The sequence below is a fragment of the Lipotes vexillifer genome, unplaced genomic scaffold, assembly GCF_000442215.2.
Source record: "Lipotes vexillifer unplaced genomic scaffold, Lipotes_vexillifer_v1.1 scaffold71, whole genome shotgun sequence".
In the NCBI taxonomy this organism is placed as follows: Eukaryota; Metazoa; Chordata; class Mammalia; order Artiodactyla; family Lipotidae; genus Lipotes; species Lipotes vexillifer.
The window spans coordinates 4,144,762-4,168,377 of NW_006793703.1; the positions used below are offsets into that span (position 1 = coordinate 4,144,762).

The 23,616-nt window shown below is 44.0% G+C and overlaps 1 protein-coding gene across 1 annotated transcript in view; it reads right to left on the reverse strand.

Annotated features, from left to right (window-relative positions):
* Positions 1-22,758, reverse strand: part of DGKI (diacylglycerol kinase iota) — a 467,563-nt gene extending 444,805 nt beyond the window's left edge. The window contains 1 exon segment of the mRNA XM_007466658.1: positions 22,355-22,758. Coding sequence (XP_007466720.1) covers positions 22,355-22,758 — 404 coding nt within the window.
* Positions 22,759-23,616: the final 858 nt, after the last annotated feature.

Genomic DNA, 23,616 nt, shown 5'->3' on the forward strand with positions numbered 1-23,616 from the left:
CCTTGACACTAATCCTTCAAAGCAGCACCATTCAGTAGAACTTTCTGCAGTGATGAAAATGGTCTACACCTGTGCTGTTCAATAGGGTGGCTACTAGCACCCATGGCAATTAAGCAGTTAATGTGTAGGGAGTGTGACTGAGGAACTGGATTTCAAATTTAATGTATTTAACTGCTCTTGAGAGGCACATGTGGCTCGTGTCCACCATATTGGACAGCCCTACCTGGAACAGTAAAATGCTCTCCTCTGGACAAAATAAGTAATCTTTTTGACCACCAAATATAGGCTTAGCCAAAGTACAGATGGATTTCTTTTTTTTTTATTTTTCCGGTATGCGGGCCTCTCACTGCTGTGGCCTCTCCCGTTGTGGAGCACAGGCTCCGGACACACAGGCTCAGCGGCCATGGCTCACAGGCCCAGCCGCTCTGCGGCATGTGGGATCTTCCCGGACCAGGGCACGAACCTGGGTCCCCTGCATCAGCAGGCGGACTCTCAACCACTGCACCACCAGGGAAGCCCCCAGATGGATTTCTTTATCAGCTCTGTGTCAACTCACTAAAAGAAAGTTCACCCAAACCTCTCAGACAAATAGCTTAAGTCAGTTTTAGAAGAGCTGACCACAGGCATTTCTCTATCATCAGTAGGGTCCAGGGGAGGTCAGGACAGGCATAAGTCTGAAAAACAGAGATAATAGTAAATAGTAGTTGAGAGAGAGCTTTCCCTTTCTTATTTAGGAAAGAAGAGAGAAATAAAGGGAGGGAAGGAGGAGGAATCTTGAACATTCTAGAAGTGTTTGATGTCTAAAGTAAACATAAAACATGCCAAATAAACATTTAGCCAAACTGAAATGACGAATCTTAAGTGAAATGTCTGCAAACTAAGCAAAACTATGGAAATGTCATCAGTAATTTGTTGAATTGGCAGCCTGGAAATTTGGCTTTTGGAATGAGTTTTACAGCAATTGGCCTGCACCCATGCAAATCCATATACTCATGGCAACCAGTGGCCACAGCAAGGGAACTAAGTCCCCCAGAGCCATACCTACACTTGTGCAGATGGTGTATTGCACTAGAGCATCCAGACAAGGGTCAGGTGGAGACTGAAATCCAGCCTAAGTGCCACCCACCATATGCCAAATCCTAGCTCTTGGGCTGACAGAGCTTGGAAGTAAGGGAGGATTTTTATTTTTGTTCATTTGTCCACCTAGACTTGAGATCTGTTTCCAATTCTAACAAAGATATCATATGCGCTATGGACCTGGTTAGACCACATTTTTAGTTTACTGCTCAGTTCTTATAAAGAAGGCCATATATGGATAAACTAGTATGCTCTCAAATTAGGAATAGCCAGAAAAGGGAAGGTGATTCAAAATCACCTTTAGATAAGAGATAAGTGAAGAATAAAAGTGGAGATGGTTTAGTCCAGAGAAGAGGGCTAAAGAAAAATGTGATACCTGGCTTCAAATATTTGAAGACCTATCATATAGAAAAAGAAGGAGGGGAATTCCCTGGTTAAGAATCCGTCTGCCAATGCAGGGGACACGGGCTCGAGCCCTGGTCTGGGAAGATCCTACATGCCACAGAGAAACTAAGCTCGTGCACCACAAATACTAAGCCTGCGTTCTAGAGCCCGCGAGCCACAACTACTGAAGCCCACACACCCTAGAGTCAGCGTGCCACAACTATTGAGCCCACACATGGAACTATTGAAGCCTGTGGGCCTAGAGCCCATGCTCCGCAACAAGAGAAGCCACCACAATGAGAAGCCCGCGCACCTCAATGAAGAGTAGCCCCCGCTCGCAGCAACTAGAGAAAGCCTGCACTCAGTAATGAAGACCCAATGCAGCCAAAAATAAATAAATAAATAAATTTTTAAAAGAAAGAAAAAGAAAGAGGGTTATCCTGAATATCCCCCAGAAGTGAAACTGTAATACCAGTAGGTAAGAAGTAAAGGAGTCCATTTTGGACTCAGTATGGAGACAGCATGGTATAATAGGAAAAAATGTGAGCTTTGGGTGACCTAGAAATGAGTCTGAATCCTGACTCCACCAATTAATACCTCTTTGACTTGAAACAAATTGTTTCCCCTCTGTAAGATTCAGTGTCCTTGTCTGTATAATATAAGTAACTAACTCAGAAAGTTTGGATAATTAAATAAGAGAACAACAAAAACGGAGGCACAAAGTACCTAATTCATGCTAAATATACAAGAAATGGTAATACTTTAGTTTTTTTCTATAACAACACTTTCTAACAATTAGATCTAACCAACAGGATCTCTCTAATGCAGCCAAGAACTCCTGGCATGGAAGACAGTCACCAGGAGAGGCTGGTGGACATTTCTGCAAAGATTTTTTTTTTTTTTTGCAGACCGCAGGCCTCTCACTGCCGTGGCCTCTCCCGTTGCAGAGCACAGGCTCTGGACGCGCAGGCTCAGTGGCCATGGCTCACGGGCCCAGCTGCTCCGCGGCATGTGGGATCCTCCCGGACCGGGGCACAAACCCGCGTCCCCTGCATCGGCAGGCAGACTCTCAACCACTGTGCCACCAGGGAAGCCCTGCAAAGATATTTTATCAGGTTTTTTAGTTTTGTATTTTTAGTTGCAAAAAATAGAAACCAACCCTGGTTAACTTAAACAGAAAGGAACTTCATTGGAAAGATGTTGGATGGTTCACAGTTCAGTAGAAAGGCTGGTCATCCATGCTTGGAAAGGACAGGAACCAGGGCAGCAGGAACTGCCCTACCGGGGCACTGCTAATGGAAATGAACAAACTGGCACTTCCTTTGACAGTCCTCTAAGAGGCCAAGTCCAAAAGAGTCCGGTGTCCAAGCTCACGTCTCATGCCTTAAGGAGGAATAAGGGTGGTGAGAGGAGCCGCCTACAACAACCCCCAAAGACCTCACTACCTTCCACGGTACAGAGCCAGGCACCGTGATGTACAATCCCACAAGACTGCACACAACAGGGTAGAGGTAATTCCCAAAAGGAAAACAGGGTATATTTATACTTTTATACGAGCGTACGGCCCAGAGTAATGCTTAAGGGCACTAGCCAGAGAGTTCTTTTGGCATTCGAATCCTGGCCCCAAAGCTCGCTATCTGTGAGGCCCTGAGATGTTACTCTGTGCCTGTTTCCTCTTCTGTAAAACTAAATAGCAATCACACCTACCTCATAAGGCTGTTGTAAGAATTAACAGAAATATTATATGTAAAGCACTCAGCACAGTTCCCGGCACACATAGGAAGGCCTCATAAATGTCGTTATTATTATTGGTATTACCATTAATAATGCTGAGAGTACTCCACTGAGCACCTTCCAGATACGCTTTTTCTGAGAGACACTTAGCATCTTGCTTCTCTATGGTTTCATACCAGGCCAGGAAGTCAATTATTTTACTCCTCTCCCCCCCAGTCCTTCTTGACTTGATTTTCCCATGTGGATAATGGGCTCCTATAACGCCAGAGACGCTTCACCAAAGCTGTTTTGAGTGATTGTAAAAAGCACACAATGAAATATATGAGAAGCACTAATTGCTGGAGAGATGCTGAAAACAGCCATGCTACAGAACCCAACACCTCAGTGGGAATAACCGTTCACCATTTGTGAACAACGTTCATCCATGTATTATTTCTTCCGAAGATGACTTCTAGTTCCTGGAAGGGGTACTTTGCCATAAATGGGAGGGTAATTTACTGGAAGTTAAAGACCAGTTTCCAAGCATCCCATCTGCTCCCGGAAAGAGGTATTTTCTCCCAAATGGCCTGGAGAGAGGGACTAAGGGGTGATGGTGTGCAGTGCACTCTTAGAAAACAACAGTTTGCTCTCTGGAGACAAGATACTTGTCTAGATACATACAAGTTTCACCACAGTCTGTCTAAGCTAGAACAGAGATGGCAGAAATGCCTGGAAAGGCAGGACCCTGAGCTTCCACACGCGGATCATGCAGCCTTCAAAATTAATGACAGGGCTCCCCTGCTGGCACAGTGGTTGAGAGTCCGCCTGCCGGTGCAGGGGACACGGGTTCGTGCCCCGGTCCAGGAGGATCCCACATGCTGCGGAGCGGCTGGGCCCGTGAGCCGTGGCCGCTGAGCCTGCGCGTCCGGAGCCTGTGCTCCGCAACGGGAGAGGCCACAACAGTGAGAGGCCCGCGTACCACAAAAAAAAAAAAAATTAATGACAGTGCAACTAAAAAAAAAAGATCATCTGCCAGCTTTGTACTCTGACATCTCCCCTTTTACACACACACTTATAGGGACATTAAATACGTATTTCCCTCTAATACCCCGACCCTGCTTCCTGATAAACTCCACGACTTGTGCTAGCCTTATACAGTACTTTCTTTTGCCTTCATTTTTTATGTTTTTATTAAAAACATTTATTCTTATTACAAATGGAATAAACGGCAATTGTGGAAAATTTAGAAAATACTGAAAAGTTTAAAGCAACGAAAACCTATCGTTTGACTTTTGTCTTCATTGTAAGAGCCTTGAGTTGCCTGCAAAATCTCAATACAATGAAATCTTGGCCACAGTCCAACTCCTTGGCTGCAACCAAATTTTGCCTTATGCCACATTACTTCAAAAAACAGAATTCACAACTATCCAGAGTATTCCATCAAGATGTTACTGGTTCACGTCTGATATGGCCTCAAAAAACATACCTGTTCAGCAGTGCTTCCAAATCCTTAAAATTGCTGCTCACTCTTAGTCACAGAACATGGGAGTGTGGCTATTAGGTGATCAGCTATATTGAATTTTCTCCATATATTCAACAAATGTGTTGAGGCACCTATTTCTTCTCCCAAAATCACTGAGCCACAGGAGCATATGCTATATGGAGACATGAAATGCAGTTGCTATAAAAATGAAATGCTATTCTGGGAATACCTATGTCATTCCTTGAGCCGAATCTCCTTTACAGTGAAATGGCTGCTGTTGAGCAACTAATGCAAAGGAAGAGCCTGAATAGTTCTCTATCTTCTTTTTTTTCCCCCCCTGTAGGAGGAGTACTAAACATCTACCATCATGATGGTGGTGTCACTGTACGGTTTGCATGTAAACAGAAAGAGTCATGAGGATGATAATTAGGTCATCATCCTCGTCAATGCGATATGGGCCTGGTATGCCAGCCAGTGGTGGATTCCAACTTTGTTCATCGTGATGAACAACTGAGATAAGTTCAAGTAAGCAAAATTAACAGAACGGAAATGTTGAGAACTCTCTTTCCAAAGAGCAGTGCAAGGAGGCAGGGCACTGAAGTGAAGGGAACATGGGACTTCAAGCCCAAAAACTAGACTAAGCCTGGCAATGCCCCGTCACTGGCATGTGACTTTGGGGCAGGCACTTAGTGGTCATGGCTGTTTCCTGTACTGTACATGGTCTATGAAAACAACACCTGCTCTACCACTCTACCTGTTTTGAGGGTAAAATTAGATCAGTTATGTGAAAGCAATTTATAAATGGTAAAGTTCTAAAAGCACCAAACACATTTTTATTATAAGTACCTAAATTTAGTCAGTATTAACAATTTAAGAAATCTGTTTTCTTTAAAAAAATAAATTCCCTTAGATTCTGTTATAATTCTGCACTGGCTCATAGAAAGCTTCTGTTTTAATCTTTAAATAGCTTTGACGTTTATTTTTGAACTAGAGATTTATTTTGCTAAGAAATTCTGAAGGTTTTCTTCAAATGTGAAAGAATGACTCAGGTTTTTTAAATGATCCTTTGGAACTTTCTAGGTGTCTATAACTACACACACGAATATATTTATGAATTCTAAAACATGCTGTTATGGAAAAACTTATATTCCAAGTACCTGAAGCCTGAATAGGCCCTTCAGTTAAAGGAGAAAGACTCAACTCTTCTTAGAATATTAAAAAAAAAAAAAAAAAGTACCTACTATGCCATTTCAGCCACACAAAGTGCACATAAATTGTTCCTAACTTCTTTACTGGACCCCAAGTCACTGAATTGTTACCTACCTCCCTTCAAGTTCCACTCTGGTTACAAGAACTCATAAGGTCTTGTACTGGAGGTGGAATTGGAATCCGTGAGTACCAGGCTATAATCCCTGCAAATCATTTCCTGGCCCCAGAAAACTAGATTTATTCCCCCATTCATACAATGGAAAATTCATATAGTTTTAAAAAGAACCACCAAGGAAAGCTCAGTCTTGGCCTCCTTACAATTGCCAGGAGCATGTAGCTATTCACAGAGCTGAGTCTATGCTTGAACAGGGAAGGAATTCTTGTTTTCTTGTAAAGCCAATCAACCTTTCTCTCTGTCCTGTGTCAGGACTGCCTGGGCCCACTACGATGAAACATACAGCTCTCTCCTCTCAAGGGATTTTGGTCTAATAAACTACTAGATGGTAGAAATATGGCTATTTGCACACAGGAAATGGAAAAGGCTAAAGAAGAACCAAAGTGAAAAACTGTATTAGGGAGGCAATAAGCAAATAAATTAAACTCTGCCATTTAACTGGCTTTGTGACCTCAGGCAAGTTACTTAAAGTCTAAGCCCTAATGTCCTTATCTGTAAAATGGAAATAATAATAGTTCCTACTCAATTGAGGGTTAAATGAAATACTATATATAAAATGTTTAACAGCTCTCGACACAGACTAGGCATTTCATAAAATCAGTAACTTGTACTAATTAATATTCACACAAGTAAGTAGGTAAGTAAATTAATACTTGCAGTCCAGTTTGAACCAAGAAAAGCTTTTTCCTTCTCTTAGCTGCACTTCAAAAGAACTTTGGAAGTACACAGGCTGTCTTTGCAGTCTCAGGGAACAGTCTACCAGTGGCTACTGGGAAGGGTGAGAACAGTGATGTCTGTTGCTTTTTAGTCGCTGGGAGGAAAAGGAGGGTGCATTGGGAAGGTAGGTGGCCCCGTGGGTGTTCACTCTGCCCAGGAAGACCATGCTCTGCAGCTTTAGGGGTTCAAGGTTCTTCTGCTTCCTGTCTAACTTCAGGTACTGAAGACGGTGCTTCCACTGGAGAGAAACAAAAATACACTACAGCTTACTGATTGAGAGGGGGCCAATTTAAAAGGAAGAAACTGTTTTAAATCAGGCTGTCTTCTTAAAAACCTCTAAAGGAAGTGCTCTCTGTCTGAGAGATTGCCTGAAACCCTGTCATGTACATAGTACAATGATAAGAACAAAGTCCTTTCAATTTGAAGAATTTTCCAGAAGTTTGTCTCCAAGTGATACACGGAACCCTTTCCAACTGCTTCCAGTTAAGCTTCCGTAAAGCTCCTTTTTTTTTTAAATCTTTAAACAAATTGCTTTCAAGTGTTTTTAAAACAAAAATTAATTTTTCCGTAGAATTTTGACATCTTATGTACAAAGGAATGACACATTTTAAAATGTTCTTTGGACCTTGCAAGAAGTCTATTTTCTGGCTATTTCCCGAAGATCTACATGATACACAAAAGCAACCAAACTGCCCTATCTTTGCCTTTTGAAGAAAAAAAAAATGGATTCACTTCTTCAATGTTTACTTCATAGTCCTGAGCCAGTTTTATTTGCTCAACAAATATTGAATAATCTTCTAAAATTAAAAAAAATAAAATATGTTGTTTGGTCTGGCTGAGATAACCGACAGCACATCCCAGGATGCTGAGCCTTCCATTTCTGAAATAATCCAGGACAGGTAGCATCTGGGAGCTTTTTTCTCTGATTGCCAGGACACTGCAGCCAGCCATTGTCTGCACATACAAAGAAGACATCATCCAGCCAGGCCAGAAGACAAATAACCTCTTTCCTGGGGTCCCTGGTGACAACTCTATTTCTAGTACCTCTGGCTTTATCTACTTGTCTATTCCTGACACTGGGAAGCTCTGAGACCCCTGTTCCTCAGCCCTCCACGTCTGGCTTCCTGCTCCCAGCCGACCATCTGGGCTGTGGGCCGCTGCTCCCAGATTCCTCCGCTCACTGTGCCTGTCTTCTGCGACCTTGGCCTTCTGCCTGATCTGATTTCCAGAGCACTCGGAAGGAGCTTTTCTCCTCTTCACATCCTCTAGTACGAGTGAACTAGTTTTTAGTAAACTGTGAAAGGAAAAGTACATATTCTATACCTTCATGAATGCCAAGCCTGTAAATTAAATTTCCTAAGTGTGTATCTATTTCATTTTCATATAATCTGAATAATTTTATCACTAGCTACCGACATTTGATGAATGTTCAATATTTTGAAGATTAAAAAAACGGGGAGTTCCCTGGTGGCGCAGTGGTTAAGAATCCACCTGCCAGTGCAGGAGACACGGGGTCGAGCCCTGATCTGGGACGACCCCACATGCCGCGGAACAACTAAGCCTGTGAGCCACAACTACCGAGCCCATGTGCCACAACTACTGAAGTCCATGCCCCTAGAGCCCGTGCTCCACAGCAAGAGAAGCCACCACAATGAGAAGCCCGTGCACCACAACGAAGAGTAGCCCCCGCTCACCGCGACTAGAGAAAGCCCACACGCAGCAACAAAGACCCGACGTAGCCAAAAATAATAAATAAATTTATAAAAAAAGAAAAAAGAAAGAATAAAATAACGAAATCTGCTCCTTAACTGGGCTTAAGTACGGATGACACCACCCTAACAAACACACTCACAGCACTTACTTTGTGACAGGGAGCATTATCAGTGTCAACCTTCAAACAATCATACAAGGTAGGTACTATTGTCATTACCATTAGACAGGGAAACTAAGGCACAGAGGCGCTAAGTAACTTGCCCATGGTCCCACAGCAGGCAGAGGTGGAGAACTGAGCCCAAGAGGTAGGGCTCCAGAGCCGGGGTTCTTAGCCACTACTCTACTCTGCCTCTCATAGAATTGAAGGGTAAGAACGGTAAGATTGATCATGGTTTAATTATTACTGTTTTAAGCTTTGAATGCTTCCCCCTCCATCCAACAAAAGCCAGACCATTAATATTATAGCTTAACTTAGAATTGTTTCCTTATTTATGAGACTGAAAGTCTGAAGGCCATTCTCCACTTGAGCAAAACTCATGGACGTTAGGCCCAAGAACTCTCCAAGTCCCCCTCTAAAAGCCGCTGCCTTTCAAAAACGGTAGTTGCTCCATTTCAAAGGCTCACAAAACCTCAGGGCTGGAAGGAAAAAACATTAAAATTAATCTGCAAAGAGCCTGCTTCCCACCCCTACCCAATCACAGCTCCCTCCCTCAGCCAATACACACAGCCCTGATGGGTTGATTTTTTCTAAAATTACCCAAACAGTGCTCATGCCACCTCTCTGAACCCTACGGATGTCAGGAAATTCATCAGCCATTCTTCAGGTGCTTTATATGTTACGTGAATAAAAAGTAGCTGGCACATTTTCAAAGACTTCGTTATTAAACAAGTTAAAAACAAAACAAAGGTTTAGTTTAGAGTCACGAAGTTGACTGAGGAATTCTCCCTAAAATAACTTTTCCACAGCAGTCAGTCAGGTGAGTTGGAAGGAGAGAATGAGTGAAGTAACAATACGGAACAGAAGTCACGGGGGTAACCTCGGGGTGGCTGGACCACGGTCAGGGCAGATTCCGGGAACACAGGGCAGCCATCTTTCTGCACATTCTAAGTTCTACTCACAGAAGGACAAGTCAACAGAACATTCCCTGAGGAGAAAATCAATGATGCCCCTTGGAAAGGGATGAGACAGACAGAGAGCTGGAGAGCTAATTAGTGCTACTCAGAAGGCAAATTAAGGCCTTTTCTTTGACAAGCTGCAAATAGCTGGTTAAGCAAGAGATTCTGCCACCCCCTCCAGCCTCCAACAGCTGGCCAAATGGTTGGTGCAGGTACTCACACAGGAAGTTGTGAACAGAAACAGTCCTGGGCAGTTGGACAAAGTGTAAATGAGAAAAAGGCAGACCTTTCTCTGAGTAAAAAGGAAAAATCACAGCTGAGATGGACAGGGAACGAATAACATAGTAGTTTATTTAAAGAAGGCAATTAAATTCATTCATTCAATAAATATTTATCCAACACCTACTGAGTAATAAGAACAGGATTCAGAGATTCAAATGATAAGGTGCAATTTTTGTCCTCAAAGGAGCTAACAACTTAGCAGGGAAGCATACGACATTTAAAGTTAACTCTGTGCAAGGCACTGTGCCGAGTTCTCTACCTAAAGTAACTCATTTAATTCTAACAAACCTCTAAGAGAGGTATTACTATTACCACGTGAGCCTCAAAGGGGTGACATAACATTCCCAAGATCCGCTAGAACGTGCCAGGTTCAAATCCTAGTCTAAGTCCCAGGAGATAAAATTACAATTCAGTCCTAACACAGCTGTTTAAAAGCATCATGTGAGGACAGGAGAGAACCAACCACCTCAAAAAGTGGACCCTTTTGAGTTCAAGCCTAAGGAGGAGTTTGCCAGATGAACAAGCCAGGGATGAGTTATGGGAGCGTTATGTGCAAACAGACCTAACTTGGCATTTTTCTTTCTTTAATCTTCTATACTGCAAGCGTTTGTTATGCCTTGTAACAGGCCCAACATTCCAGCCAGTTCAAACAATTCCAACCACTTCCAACAGTTTGAAATTTGCCCATTTTTATAGTGATTCCAAGCAAATTCAACTTCAAAGAAACATAAAAAGCCTAACAACTTAGATTTTTTTTTTTTTTCAGTACATGGGCCTCTCACTGTTGTGGCCCCCCACTTTGCAGAGCACAGGCTCCGGATGCGCAGGCCCAGCGGCCATGGCTCACGGGCCCAGCCGCTCCGCGGCATGTAGGATCTTCCCAGACCGGGGCACGAACCCGTGTCCCCTGCATCGGCAGGCGGACTCCCAACCACTGCGCCACCAGGGAAGCCCACAACTTAGATTTTTCTTTGCTCCTTACCTTCTTTCCCGAGCTATCCATTCATATACCACCATTAATGCAGTAACTACTGTCCTAAAACGACAGTTACAGGGTCTCAGAAAAAATAATTAGGATCAATGTTGCAAATAATATAACACTGTATAAGAAAGCAAATGTCACAGCCCAACATGTAGGCAACGGTCCTTCCACATGTTTCTGGTCTCAGAGTGAGTGCTTCTGAACCCACTTCAAGGACACCTCAAGGTTGGGTAAGGAATGTGTATCCCAGATCCCAGTCCAGAAAAGCATGGAAGGTGCAGCTAGCCTGGGCCCTCACTAGGAGTCCTCATTTTCTCAGATTAGAAAGTAGAGTTCCAAAGAGCTAGTTCCTGTCTAACTGAATCTGACCCTATGAGGCAATGCTGCTGTTGCCACAGCAGAAATGAACACCAACAAAGCTCCCATCAACTTCATCATCCCTTGATGCCACAGGACACAGTGCTGTCACTCTCCCATGTGAAAACCGAGCCTCTAAAAGATCAATTAGAGCAGATTAAGGACTCTGGACAGTAGTTCGAGTGCAATCTTGCCTGGGGTGTGTCTTGATGGAGGAAGTGTACACTTAGCCAAGTCCTAAGTAATTATTAAGGAAGGAAACAGGAAACTGGAACCAAGTTTTGGGGTTTTTTTTAACATCTTTATTGGAGTACAATTGCTTTACAGTGGTGTGTTAGTTTCTGCTTTATAACAAAGTGAATCAGCAATACGTATACATATATCCCCATATCCCCTCCCTCTTGCGTCTCCCTCCCACCCTCCCTATCCCACCCCTCTATGTGGTCACAAAGCACCGAGCTGATCTCCCTGTGCTATGTGGCTGCTTCTCATTAGTTATCTATTTCACATTTGGTAGTGTATATATGTCCATGCCACTCTCTCACTTTGTCCCAACTTAGCCTTCCCCCTCCCCGTGTCCTCAAGTCCATTCTCTACATCTGCATCTTTATTCCTGTCCTGCCCCTAGGTTCATCAGAACCATTTTTTTTTTTTTTTAGATTCCATTCATATGTGTATTCAAATACAGTATTTGTTTTTCTCTTTCTGACTTACTTCACTCTGTATGACAGACTCTAGGTCCATCCACTTTACTGCAGATAACTCAATTTCATTTCTTTTTATGGCTGAGAAATATTCCATTGTATATATGTGCCACATCTTCTTTATCCATTCAACTGTTGATGGGCACTAAGGTTGCTTCCATGTCCTGGCTATTGTAAATAGTGCTGCAATGAACATTGTGGTACATGACTCTTTTTGAATTATGGTTTTCTCAGGGTATATGCCCAGTACTGGGATTGCTGGGTCATATGGTAGTTCTATTTGTAGTTTTTTAAGGAACCTCCATTTACATTCCCACCAACAATGCAAGTGGGTTACCTTTTCTCCACACCCTCTCCAGCATTTGTTGTTTGTAGACTTTTTGATGATGGCCATTCTGACTGGTGTGAGGTGATACCTCATTGTAGTTTTGATTTGCGTTTCTCTAATAATTAGTGATGTTGAGCATGCTTTCATAGGTTTGTTGGCAATCTGTATATCTTCTATGGAGAAATGTCTATGTAGGTCTTCAACCCATTTTTGGATTGGGTTGTTTACTTTTTGATATTGACCTGCATGAGCTGCTTGTATATTTTGGAGATTAATCCTTTGTCACTTGCTACATCTGCAAATATTTTCTCCCATTCTGAGGGTTGTCTTTTGGTCTTGTTTATGGTTTCCTTTACTGTGCAAAAGCTTTTAAGTTGCATTAGGTCCCATTTGTTTATTTTTGTTTTTATTTCCATTTCTCTAGGAGGTGGGTCACAAAGGATCTTGCTGTGATTATGTCATAGAGTGTTCTGCCTGTGTTTTCCTCTAAGAGTTTGATAGTTTCTGGCCTTACATTTAGGTCTTTAATCCATTTTGAGCTTATTTTTGTGTATGGTGTTAGAGAGTGTTCTAATTTCATTCTTTTACATGTACCTGTCCAGTTTTCCCAGCAACACTTATTGAAGAAACTGTCTTTTCTCCATTTTATATCCTTGCCTCGTTTACAAAAGATAAGGTCACCATATGTGCATGGGTTTATCTCTGGGCTTTCTATCCTGTTCCATTGATCTATAGTTATCTTTTTGTGCCAGTACCATACTGTCTTGATTACTGTAGCTTTGTAGTATAGTCTGAAGTCAGGGAGCCTGATTCCTCCAGCTCCATTTTTCTTTCTCAAGATTGCTTTGGCTATTCGGGGACTTTTGTGTTTCCATACAGATTGTGAAATTTTTTGTTCTAGTTCTGTGAAAAATGTCATTGGTAGTTTGATAGGGATTGCATTGAATCTGTAGATTGCTTGGGGTAGTAGAGTCATTTTCACAATGTTGATTCTTCCAATCCAAGAACATGGTATATCTCTCCATCTGTTTGTATCATCTTTAATTTCTTTCATCAATGTCTTATAGTTTTCTGCATACAGGTCTTTTGTCTCCTTAGGTAGGTTTATTCCTAGGTATTTTATTCTTTTTGTTGCAATGGTAAATGGGAGTGTTTTCTTGATTTCACTTTCAGATTTTTCATCATTAGTGTATAGGAATGCCAGAGATTTCTGTGCATTAATTTTGTATCCTGCTACTTTACCAAATTCACTGATTAGCTCTAGTAGTTTTCTGGTAGCATCTTTAGGATTCTCTACGTATAGTATCATGTCATCTGCAAACAGTGACAGCTTTACTTCTTTTCCGATTTGGATTCCTTTTTATTTCTCTTTCTTCTCTGATTGCTGTGGCTAAAACTTCCAAAAAGATGTTGAATAATAGTGGTGAGAATGGGCAGCCTTGTCTTGTTCCTGATCTTAGAGGAATTGGTGTCAGTTTTTCACCACTGAGAATGATGTTGGCTGTGGGTTTATCATATATGGTCTTTATTATGTTGAGGTAGGTTCCCTATATGCCTCCTTTCTGGAGAGTTTTTATGATAAATGTGTGTTGAATTTTGTCAAAAGCTTTTTCTGCATCTACTGAGATCATCATATGGTTTTTCTCCTTCAGTTGGTTAATATAGTGTATCATATGATTGATTTGCATATATTAAAGAATCCTTGCATTCGTGGGATAAACCCCACTTGATCATGGTGTATGATCCTTTTAATGTGCTGTTGGATTCTGTTTGCTAGTATTTTGTTGAGGATTTTTGCATCTATGTTCATCAGTGATATTGGTCTGTAGTTTTCTTTTTTTGTGACATCTTTGTCTGGTTTTGGTATCAGGGTGATGGTGGCCTTGTAGAATGAGTTTGGGAGTGTTCCTCCCTCTGCTATATTTTGGAAGAGTTTGAGAGGATGGGTGTTAGCTCTGCTCTAAATGTTTGATAGAATTCACCTGTGAAGCCATCTGGTCTTGGGCTTTTGTTTCTTGGAAGATTTTTAAACACAGCTTCAATTTCAGTGCTTGTAACTGGTCTGTTTATATTTTCTATTTCTTCCTGTTCAGTCTTGGAAGGTTGTGCTTTTCTAAGAATTTGTCCATTTCTTCCAGGTTGTCCATTTTATTGGCATATAGTTGCTTACAGTAATGTCTCCAGATCCTTTGTATTTCTGCAGTGGCATGTGTTACTTCTCCTTTTTCATTTCTAATTTTGTTGATTTGAGTCTTCTCCCTTTTTTTCTTGATGAGTCTGGCTAATGGTTTATCACTTTTGTTTATCTTCTCAAAGAACCAGCTTTTAGTTTTATTGATCTCTGCTATCGTTTCCTTCATTCCTTTTTCATTTATTTCTGATCTGATCTTTATGATTTCTCTCCTTCTGCTAACTGTGGGGTTCTTGTTGTTCTTCTTCTTCTTTCTCTAATTGCTTTAGGTGTAAGGTTAGGTTATTTATTTGAGATTGTTCTTGCTTCTAGAGGTAGGATTGTGTTCCTATAAACTTCCCTCTTAGAAGGGCTTTTGCTGCATCCCATAGGTTTTGGGTCATTGTGTTTTCAATGCCATTTGTTTCTAGGTATTTTTTTATTTCCTCTTTGATTTCTTCAGTGATCTCTTGGTTATTTAGTAGTGTATTGTTTAGCCTCTATGTATTTTTTACATTTTTTTGTCCTATAATTGATATCTAGTCTCATAACGTTGTGGTCGGAAAAGATACTTGATACGATTTCAATTTCTTAAATTTACACAGGCTTCATTTGTGACCCAAGATATGGTCTATCCTGGAGAATGTTCCATGAGCACTTGAGAAGAAAGTGTATTCTGTTGTTTTTGGATGGAATGTCCCTATAAATATCAATTAAGTCCATCTTGTCTAATGTGTCATTTAAACCTTATACTTCCTTACTTACTTTCATTTTGGATGGTCTGTCCATTGGTAAAAGTGGGGTGTTAAAGTCCCCTACTATTATTGTGTTACTGTCGATTTCCCCTTTTATGGCTGTTAGCATTTGCCTTATGTATTGAGGTGCTCCTATGTTGGGTGCATAAATATTTACAATTGTTATATCTCCTTCTTGGATTGATCTCTTGATCATTAGTGTCCTTCTTTGTCTCCTGTAATAGTCTTTATTTTAAAGTCTATTTTGTCTGATATAGAATTGCTACTCCAGCTTTCTTTTGATTTCCATTTGCATGGAATATCTTTTTCCATCCCCTCACTTTCAGTCTGTATGTGTCTCTAGGTCTGAAGTGGGTCTCTTGTAGACAGCTTATGTATGGGTCTTGTTTTTGTATCCATTCAGCCAATCTATGTATTTTGGTTGGAGCATTTAATCCATTTACATTTAAGGTTGTTATCGATACGTATGTTCCTATTACCATTTTCTTAATTGTTTTGGGTTTGTTTTTGTAGGTCTTTTCCTTCTCTTGTATTTCCTGCCTAGAGAAGTTCCTAATTTAGCGTTTGCTATAAAGCTGGTTTGGTGGTGTTGAATTCTCTTAACTTTTGCTTGTCTGTAAAGGTTTTAATTTCTCTGTCAAATCTGAATGAGATCCTTGCTGGGTAGTGTAATCTTGGCTGTAGGTTTTTCCTTTTCATCACTTTAAATATGTCCTGCCACTCCCTTCTGGCTTGCAGAGTTTCTGCTGAAAGATCGGCTGTTAACCTTATGGGGGTTCCCTTGTATGTTATTTGTTGCTTTTCCCTTGCTGCTTTTAATATATTTTCTTTGTATTTCATTTTGATAGTTTGATTAATATGTGTCTTGGCATGTTTATCCTTGGATTTATCCTGTATAGGACTCTCCGTGCTTCCTGGACTTGATTGACTATTTCCTTTCCCACGTTAGGGAAGTTTTCAACTATAATCTCTGCAAATATTTTCTCAGACCCTTCCTTTTTCTCCTCTTCTTCTGGGACCCTTATAATTCGAATGATGGTACATTTAATGTTGTCCCAGAGGTCTCTGAGACTGTCCTCAAGTCTTTTCATTCTTTTTTCTTTATTCTGCTCTGCAGTAGTTATTTCCACTATTTTGTCTTCCAGGTCACTTACCTGTTCTTCTGCCTCAGTTATTCTGCTATTGATTCCTTCTAGAGATTTTTTTTTTTTTTCGGTACGCGGGCCTCTCACTCTTGTGGCCTCTCCCATTGCAGAGCACAGGCTCCGGACACGCAGGCTCAGAGGCCATGGCTCACGGGCCCAGCCACTCTGCAGCATGTGGGATCTTCCCAGACTGGGGCACGAACCCGTGTCCCCCACATCGGCAGGCAGACTCTCAACCACTGCACCACCAGGGAACCCCTAGAGAATTTTTAATTTCATTTATTGTATTGTTCATCATTGTTTGTTTGCTCTTTAGTTCTTCTAGGTCCTTGTTAAACATTTCTTGTATTTTCTCCATTCTATTTCCAAGATTTTGGATCATCTTTACTATCATTACTCAGAATTCATTTTCAGGTAGACTGCCTATTTCCTCTTCATTTGTTTGGTCTGGTGGGTTTTTACCTTGCTCTTTCATCTGCTGCATATTTCTCTGTCTTCTCATTTTGTTTAACTTACTGTGTTTGGGGTCTCCTTTTCACAGGCTGCAGATTCGTAGTTCCCATTGTTTTTGGTGTCTGACCCCAGTGGGTGAGGTTGGTTCAGTGGCTTGTATAGGCTTCCTGGTGGAGGGGACTGGTGCCTGTGTTCTGGTGGGTGGGGCTGGATGTTGTCTTTCTGGTGGACAGTGCCACATCTGGTGGTGTGTTTTGGGGTGTCTGTGAACTTCGTATGATTTTAGGCAGCCTCTTTGCTAATGGGTGGGGTTGTGTTTCTGTCTTGCTAGTTGTTTGGCATGGGCCATCCAGCACTGGAGCTTGCTGGCCATGGGGTGGAGCTGGGTGTTAGCGTTGAGACAGGGATCTCTGGGAGAGCTCTCACCAACTGTTATTATGTGGGGCAGGGAGGTCTCTGGTGGACCAGTGTCCTGAACTCAGCTGTCCCACGTCAGAGGCTCAGGCCTGACACCCAGCTGGAGCACCAAGACCCTATCAGCCACATGGCCAGGTATGTGGGGATTTTCTTGCCTTTTGGGAAGTCTGAGGTCTTCTGCCAATGTTCAGTAGCTGTTCTGTAGGAGCTGTTCCACATGTAGATGTATTTTTGATGTATTTGTGGGTAGGAAGGTGTTCTCTACGTCTTACTCCTCCGCCATCTTGAAGGTCCCCCTGCAATAGGAGACTCCACTGAAGATGCCAACCTCCACAAGAGCTAGAGGTGCAGAGGCATTTTTTTCAGAGGGTTTGCAGCTTGCTTTTTGTTTTTTTTTTCCTTTGTGCTTTGTCTAGTTTCACTTGTTCACAAGGTGCTTCATGCAGAGGCCTCACATCCAGCACTTTAGATCAGAGTGCCTAGTAAGAAATGGCTGCTCTGACACCTCCAAAAACCAAACTTTTAAAAACCTCCTTTTCCCCAGCTCAGGGTGAAGGAAGGTCTTCCCCAGGCACATGCCACCAAGAAGGCAGGGCTCCCTTTCCACCTTGCTCCCCATCCAGAGATATGGTTTCACCCAGGGAGGGGGTGGCCTCCAGCACTTCTCATCTCCAGCCCGCAGTTCTGTCTTCCAGAAGCACTATTCCAGGCAGGCTTGGACAAGAGAACCTATCTTCTTTCCTCAACTCAACTCCCATTCACAGAGAGGAAACTCTAGTCCAGGGGCAGTAGGTGGAGAATCTAGAACGAAGGTTTTTATCTGATCCTGAAGTCTCTAAATATCAAACAAATGTGTGAAGAGCAGACAAAAAATTTTAAAAATAAAATAAAAGTATTTACAAAGGAGGATGCTTCATACTGATATTCAGGAAAAGAAAACTGCCCCCCATACAATATTGATTCTCATGCAAGGAAGAACAATGTCCATGCTCTCCTACTTGGCTTTCAACATTCCAATAGGCTTTCCTAAAAATCACAATCTTGTGTTGCAGGATAATACTCAAAACGGAAATACTTTGTTCTTATCAACCTGTAAAGAATGATACACCCTTTTTTACCTTGCAGCATAATCTAAGAAGTTAAAAGCTCCTTGCTGCTACTTTTATCTCATACCAAAAACTCCCTTTCAGGAAGGTCTGGTATTACCATCCTGGTTTATAAGTAGAGAAACTGAAGCACAGGCATTACTATCTCATAAGTCATGGTAACTGTCCAGTCCTCCTTACAAACAAAATCACACTTCAACATTTATTCTGTGCTGCTCAAAGAGGTACAGACAGGCCAGCTCCTCACTAGATCTAGGTTCACCTACACAACTCCTGTGTAGTTTTTATTAAAAGGCGTATAAAATTCTAACCTGGGTATCTTCACAGAGATGGCAGGTGTCATGTAGGTGGTCTCGTTCTCAGAAGCAAAAGCAATATATTTTCTGGTGATCATGAATTTATATTCATTTCTATCTCAGAAAGAGTAGAGGAGTTACTTAAAATTATATGGCCAAAGGGACACGGTCCAAAGAATAAAGTATACAAGAGATAATCAATAATGACCTGTGATATATTACGGAAGAGGTAAAAGAATAGCTTACGCTGCACGCACACATGCAAACACAGATACCCAAGGGAAGAGTTCGAGCCAGAAGTGAATGGTTAGGGAAGCATGATGGGGTGTAAAGAGAATGTCATTTAGAGTCAGATCTGGGTTTAAAGCTGCCTCTTACCCAAGGTCTAAGCCTCAGGTCCATTTGTTTATAAAATGGAAATAACCATAATCACATCATAAAACTGTCACTGAATAGTAAATAAGATATAACATGCAAGAATACTTAGCACAGTGCCTGTACACAGAAGACAGTGAACATCGGCTACCTTCTCCTTCCCCTCCCCTGCATGTTTCTAAATGATTTTTTAAAAATTTTACTGACTTTAACGGGAATTCTTACAGTGGTTAAAAAAAAACAGTTCCTACACGTTACATAGTCACCGGCACATATGTATCTGTTGCAGCCCCATAATTTGCAAAGAAAACGGAAGTAGTAATTTTAAGAGAAAAGTACCAGCTCACTTGCACTGCCTTCTAAAGCCTCCAGCTTTACAACCTACGGAGACTATTTGCTCTAGGGGAGCAGAACCTGAAATAAAGGAAAAATTCTCATGAGAAAAATGGTTCCCCAAAAAAGAAAGAGAAGATAATGAGGGGAAATCGAGGGGTATATAAAGGAGTTTATTTTACTTAACAAAGTAAAAGTCGAGCAAAATGAATAATCTGCCTCCAGAAATGGTTATTTAAAGGTTTTCTGTAAAGGGCTCTGGTTCCTAAAAAGACAGGAGTCATTGCATATGCCCACCCACTCCTCATTTATTTTTAAACCCTAGCTTATATGTTCCTTAGCAACAGAAGGAGCAGATGAGACCCCCACACACGCGCGCGCACGCACACCATCTCCCCCAGCCCCCTTCTCTCCTGTCAAGTGTCATTCCGCGAATACCCGTGTTCTTCAAAAGAATTTTTTGACCACCTGCAGATCTCTTCTTCCCCACCTCAAATGATCCCCCTTACACAGCAGCCATACTTCACGCCCTAACTCAACCCCTTCACTTAGATTCCATTCTGTGAGGTCTTCCTGACCCCTCTCCATCAACTTCCACCAGAAGCCATCCTCAGGTGCCCCCCAGAAGTGAGGGGATGTGGTCCTCACTGAGAAGCCAATGCCCAGCTCCAGCCAAAGCTGCTCTTTTCGTTCAGACCATTCCTTAACCCACCAGCGAAATGGCCAGGCCCAGCTACATCTGAGTCCAACATAAATGGCTGCCCTGGTGAATGGGTAGGCCATTCACCATGACGCTAAAAAAATCATCATCATCATCAAAATGGAGACACTCTCCAGGTTACCCAGGACAAACACGTGCCAGATGAAATACCTACCTTCTGCTGTCTTTCCTCTGACTTTGGGACTGCCTGGCCTTGTTTGGCTGGACATGGCTTATGAGTTCAAAGATCAATTGTTCAGCCTTTGGAAAAAAGGAGCAGAGCAGCAATCCTGATATTAGTGTGCTTATGCATTGCCTGAGGAGACTGTTAAAAATTCCTACCCACAGAGCGTTTGATTTTGTAAGTGTGGGGTGGTGGGCATTTTTAACCATCCACCTGAGGTGATGCTGTTGCAGGAGCCTTCCTGAATTGGGGACTGTAAAGCTTTATTTAAAAGGAAATGATGTTCACAAAGTGGGATCCACCTCTGTGGATTGTAAGGCAGATGTGGTGTTATCCTTTTGCTAGAAAAACACCACGTCTCTGGGACGTTGTCTACGTTTGTGTGTGCACACCCTTACACATGCATGTGTGAGCATGCAACCCAGAAAGCCGTGGCCTCACAGAGTACTAATTTCCAAGAGAGAGGCTCAGGGAATGACCCCTGCCAAGAAGCGAGCTGAAATGATTTCCCTTGCAAACTCTGGCTTTGTAGCCCTACCCAGTGAGGTGTCACGATGATGAATACCAACGACACAGGAACAATTCTGGGCCCAGGAGCCCAGACCCACAATGTGCTCTGCATTATCAACCGTCCCTTCCAACTCGCAGTTCCTAAATTAGGCTGAACGTAGCCCCTGGTCCCCTAAGGGCCAGACAGGCCATCATAGCTAAGAAGTAGAATTGCCTGTGTCCTAGCATCCCTCCCTAGAGCCACCTCACTCTCCAACACGTGTCTATTTTTGGAAACCAAAAATATAAAGAGAAAGATCCATTTCGTCCTGATCTACATGAGTAACTAAAAGAGCAAGTCAGGTGGGAAACTCCCTCAATGCACAGTGAACAAAATGCACATGGGGGATGAGGGAGTAACACCCTCCCCAGGAAGGCCGTTTCGGAGTCGTCAGGAGCCAACACTGAGACACAGAGCACATGCCCTAGTGACCGGGGCCTCCAGTCCAGGCAATGCCAATGGGGATCCCGGTGATTCACACACATGCTCCCAGAAATACAACACACACCCTCACAAACCCACACACCTCTGTCATCTGCTTTTGCTTACATAACACCACATGGTGTGACAGGCTTAAAACTTTATAAGCACTTCTGGAAAGGACTGCTAACTTAAAATGAGGAGGGTCATAAGGATGCTTTTGCTGACCCCTTTTCAAGAAATACTCCAAGGCCAAGGAAGTGCACATCTTTGTAATTCTATGATGGTTTATCACCTCAACTTTTAAAATTAACAAGCAGTAAGGGTCTCCAAAACTCTCCAAATCTATCAATATCTTTATTCTTGCCTTAAGGTGGGAGGCAGGGGGGAGGAGAGAACCTACTGGATCCTCATTTCTCATTCGTGAATCCTGACACAATTTGGGGTAGTCTTTTGGCATCATTCGGTGGCCATTTACCCCACACTGTCCTTGTCTTGTAAATACACCCATCCTAGGGGCAAGCACGGCCCCATTCTCTCCCCCACCCCTTGCTTGCCAGCAGGCTTCCCAAGTCGTCCTTCTGGGCACACCCAGGAGAGAGGGAGAGACCACGTGTACGTGTGACCCTCCGGAACCAGTTGCGTATCTACAGACACAGATTCACAACGACTCTTCCTTAATGGAATATTTCAATGCAGGTTCAACTTCCATAAGGATTTCTCTTCAGGATAGAACGCTGTTCTTTTCTGCCTGTCCGTGATCTCAAGTATCAAGTTAGTGCCAAAGGTTCACCCAGTAAAATCGGCAAGGTAGGGGGAGTGGTTGAAGATGACCCTGGCGTAGGGACAACTTTGAGGACTTCTCTCAAGAAAACCTGGCATATGTGTGTGTGCACCCCGCTCCCACACACACACACACACACACACACACACACGCATTTTTACTGTTGTTGTTCTGACCTCAGGGACCCAGTCTTCTCTCCAGTTCCGGGGGGGGGAGCTTCCCTCCAGCCCAGAAGGATGGGATGAGAAGTGAACACATAGCCCAGAAGGGGGAGGGAGAAGGAAAGAGAGAGAGGGAGGGAGGCAGAGAGAGAGAGAGAGGGCGCCAGGTGCCCCCAAGTCCGAGGAAGCGCCTTTCGGGCGCGCAGAGCGGGTCTCGCGCCCCGCGGCGGCACCTGCCTCCCGGCTGCCGGGCTCGCGTTCCTACCTGTAAGAGACCTGCTTCCGGAAAGTTAAGTTCCGCAGCTTCTCCTCCAGCGCCTCGTCCTTCTCTTTCGGGCCGGCGGCCCCGGGCTCTTCCAGGTCAGCGGCCCCAGCCGCCGCCGCTGCCCCCGCGCCCCTCGGGTCCACACCGCCTTCGGCGCCCAGGCAGCAGCTCCCGGCGCCGCTTCCGCTGCTGCTGCTGCCGCCCGTTGCCCCCTTCTCCTCTGCCGCCGAGGAGCTGGGGTTCATGGCGACCGCTCCGGCGGCCGCGGAGGGAGCCGAGGCGGCGCCGCTGCAGAAGCCGGGCAGACGAACAGCGCTGACGGCGGCCGCCACCGCCGGAGAGCGAACAGGTCTGCGCGCCGCTGGCAGGGGCGGCAAATGGCAGCCCCTTCCCGCAGCATCCATCCGCGGCGGCCCCGCACCGGGGCATTGTGGGAAACTCCGTGCCTCCACTCCCCCTCCCCGACCAATCAGAGGCCACCTCCCTCCGCCTGCCCCTCCCTCCCCGCTGCAAACCCGCGCCCTCCCGCCCCCCTGGCCTCTTCCTAAATCGGGGGCACCGGCCAGGGCCGAAACTGAACTCTGCCCTGAGGCGTCGGGTCGCCGGAGAGATGGACAGAGGAAAGGTGATGAGGAGGCTCTGGGCTGGGGGCGCGCGGACACTGGCAGCAAGAGAGGAGAGCTCCGGAGGGAAATTCGGAGGACAGCGTGCCGCACCCCGGTTAAGACACGAGGAAGTGGAGACCGGGAGGGGAGAGGTGCCCTGCCCAGGCAGCCGGCCCGGGAGCGGTAGCGCCCACCTTGGTCCCCGTCCCCTGATGCCTGATGTCCGGGGCGGCATTCTCCCCACCGCCGCTACCGGACCGTGCAGAGCCGGAGCCTGGCAGAAGCCTCCCTACGTGGGAAACCTCGGGGGGAATGCAGCGGGCGCGTGGTCGGGGCGAACCTGGGAGAGAATTCGTGAGCAGGGTAAATTAAGGGATGAGGAGGAGGTCCAGTTTAAGATGCAGGCGAAGCGCCTACCTCGTCTCGCAGGGCGAGGGGCTGGGACCCTTTCATCCCTGAATCCCCCAGCCCAGAGCCTTCCTTACACATAGAAAGATCTTCCTAAACAGCTGTTCATAGATTGAATCAGATCACAGGCCCCTCAGCGAAGCAGAAAGACTGAGAGAATCCAGGAGGCAAAGTGAGGACGTGAGCGCTGGGCGCTGCCGCGGCAGAACGGAAAGGAAAGGAAGGGCCCGCTCGAGGAGAGGCTTCCAA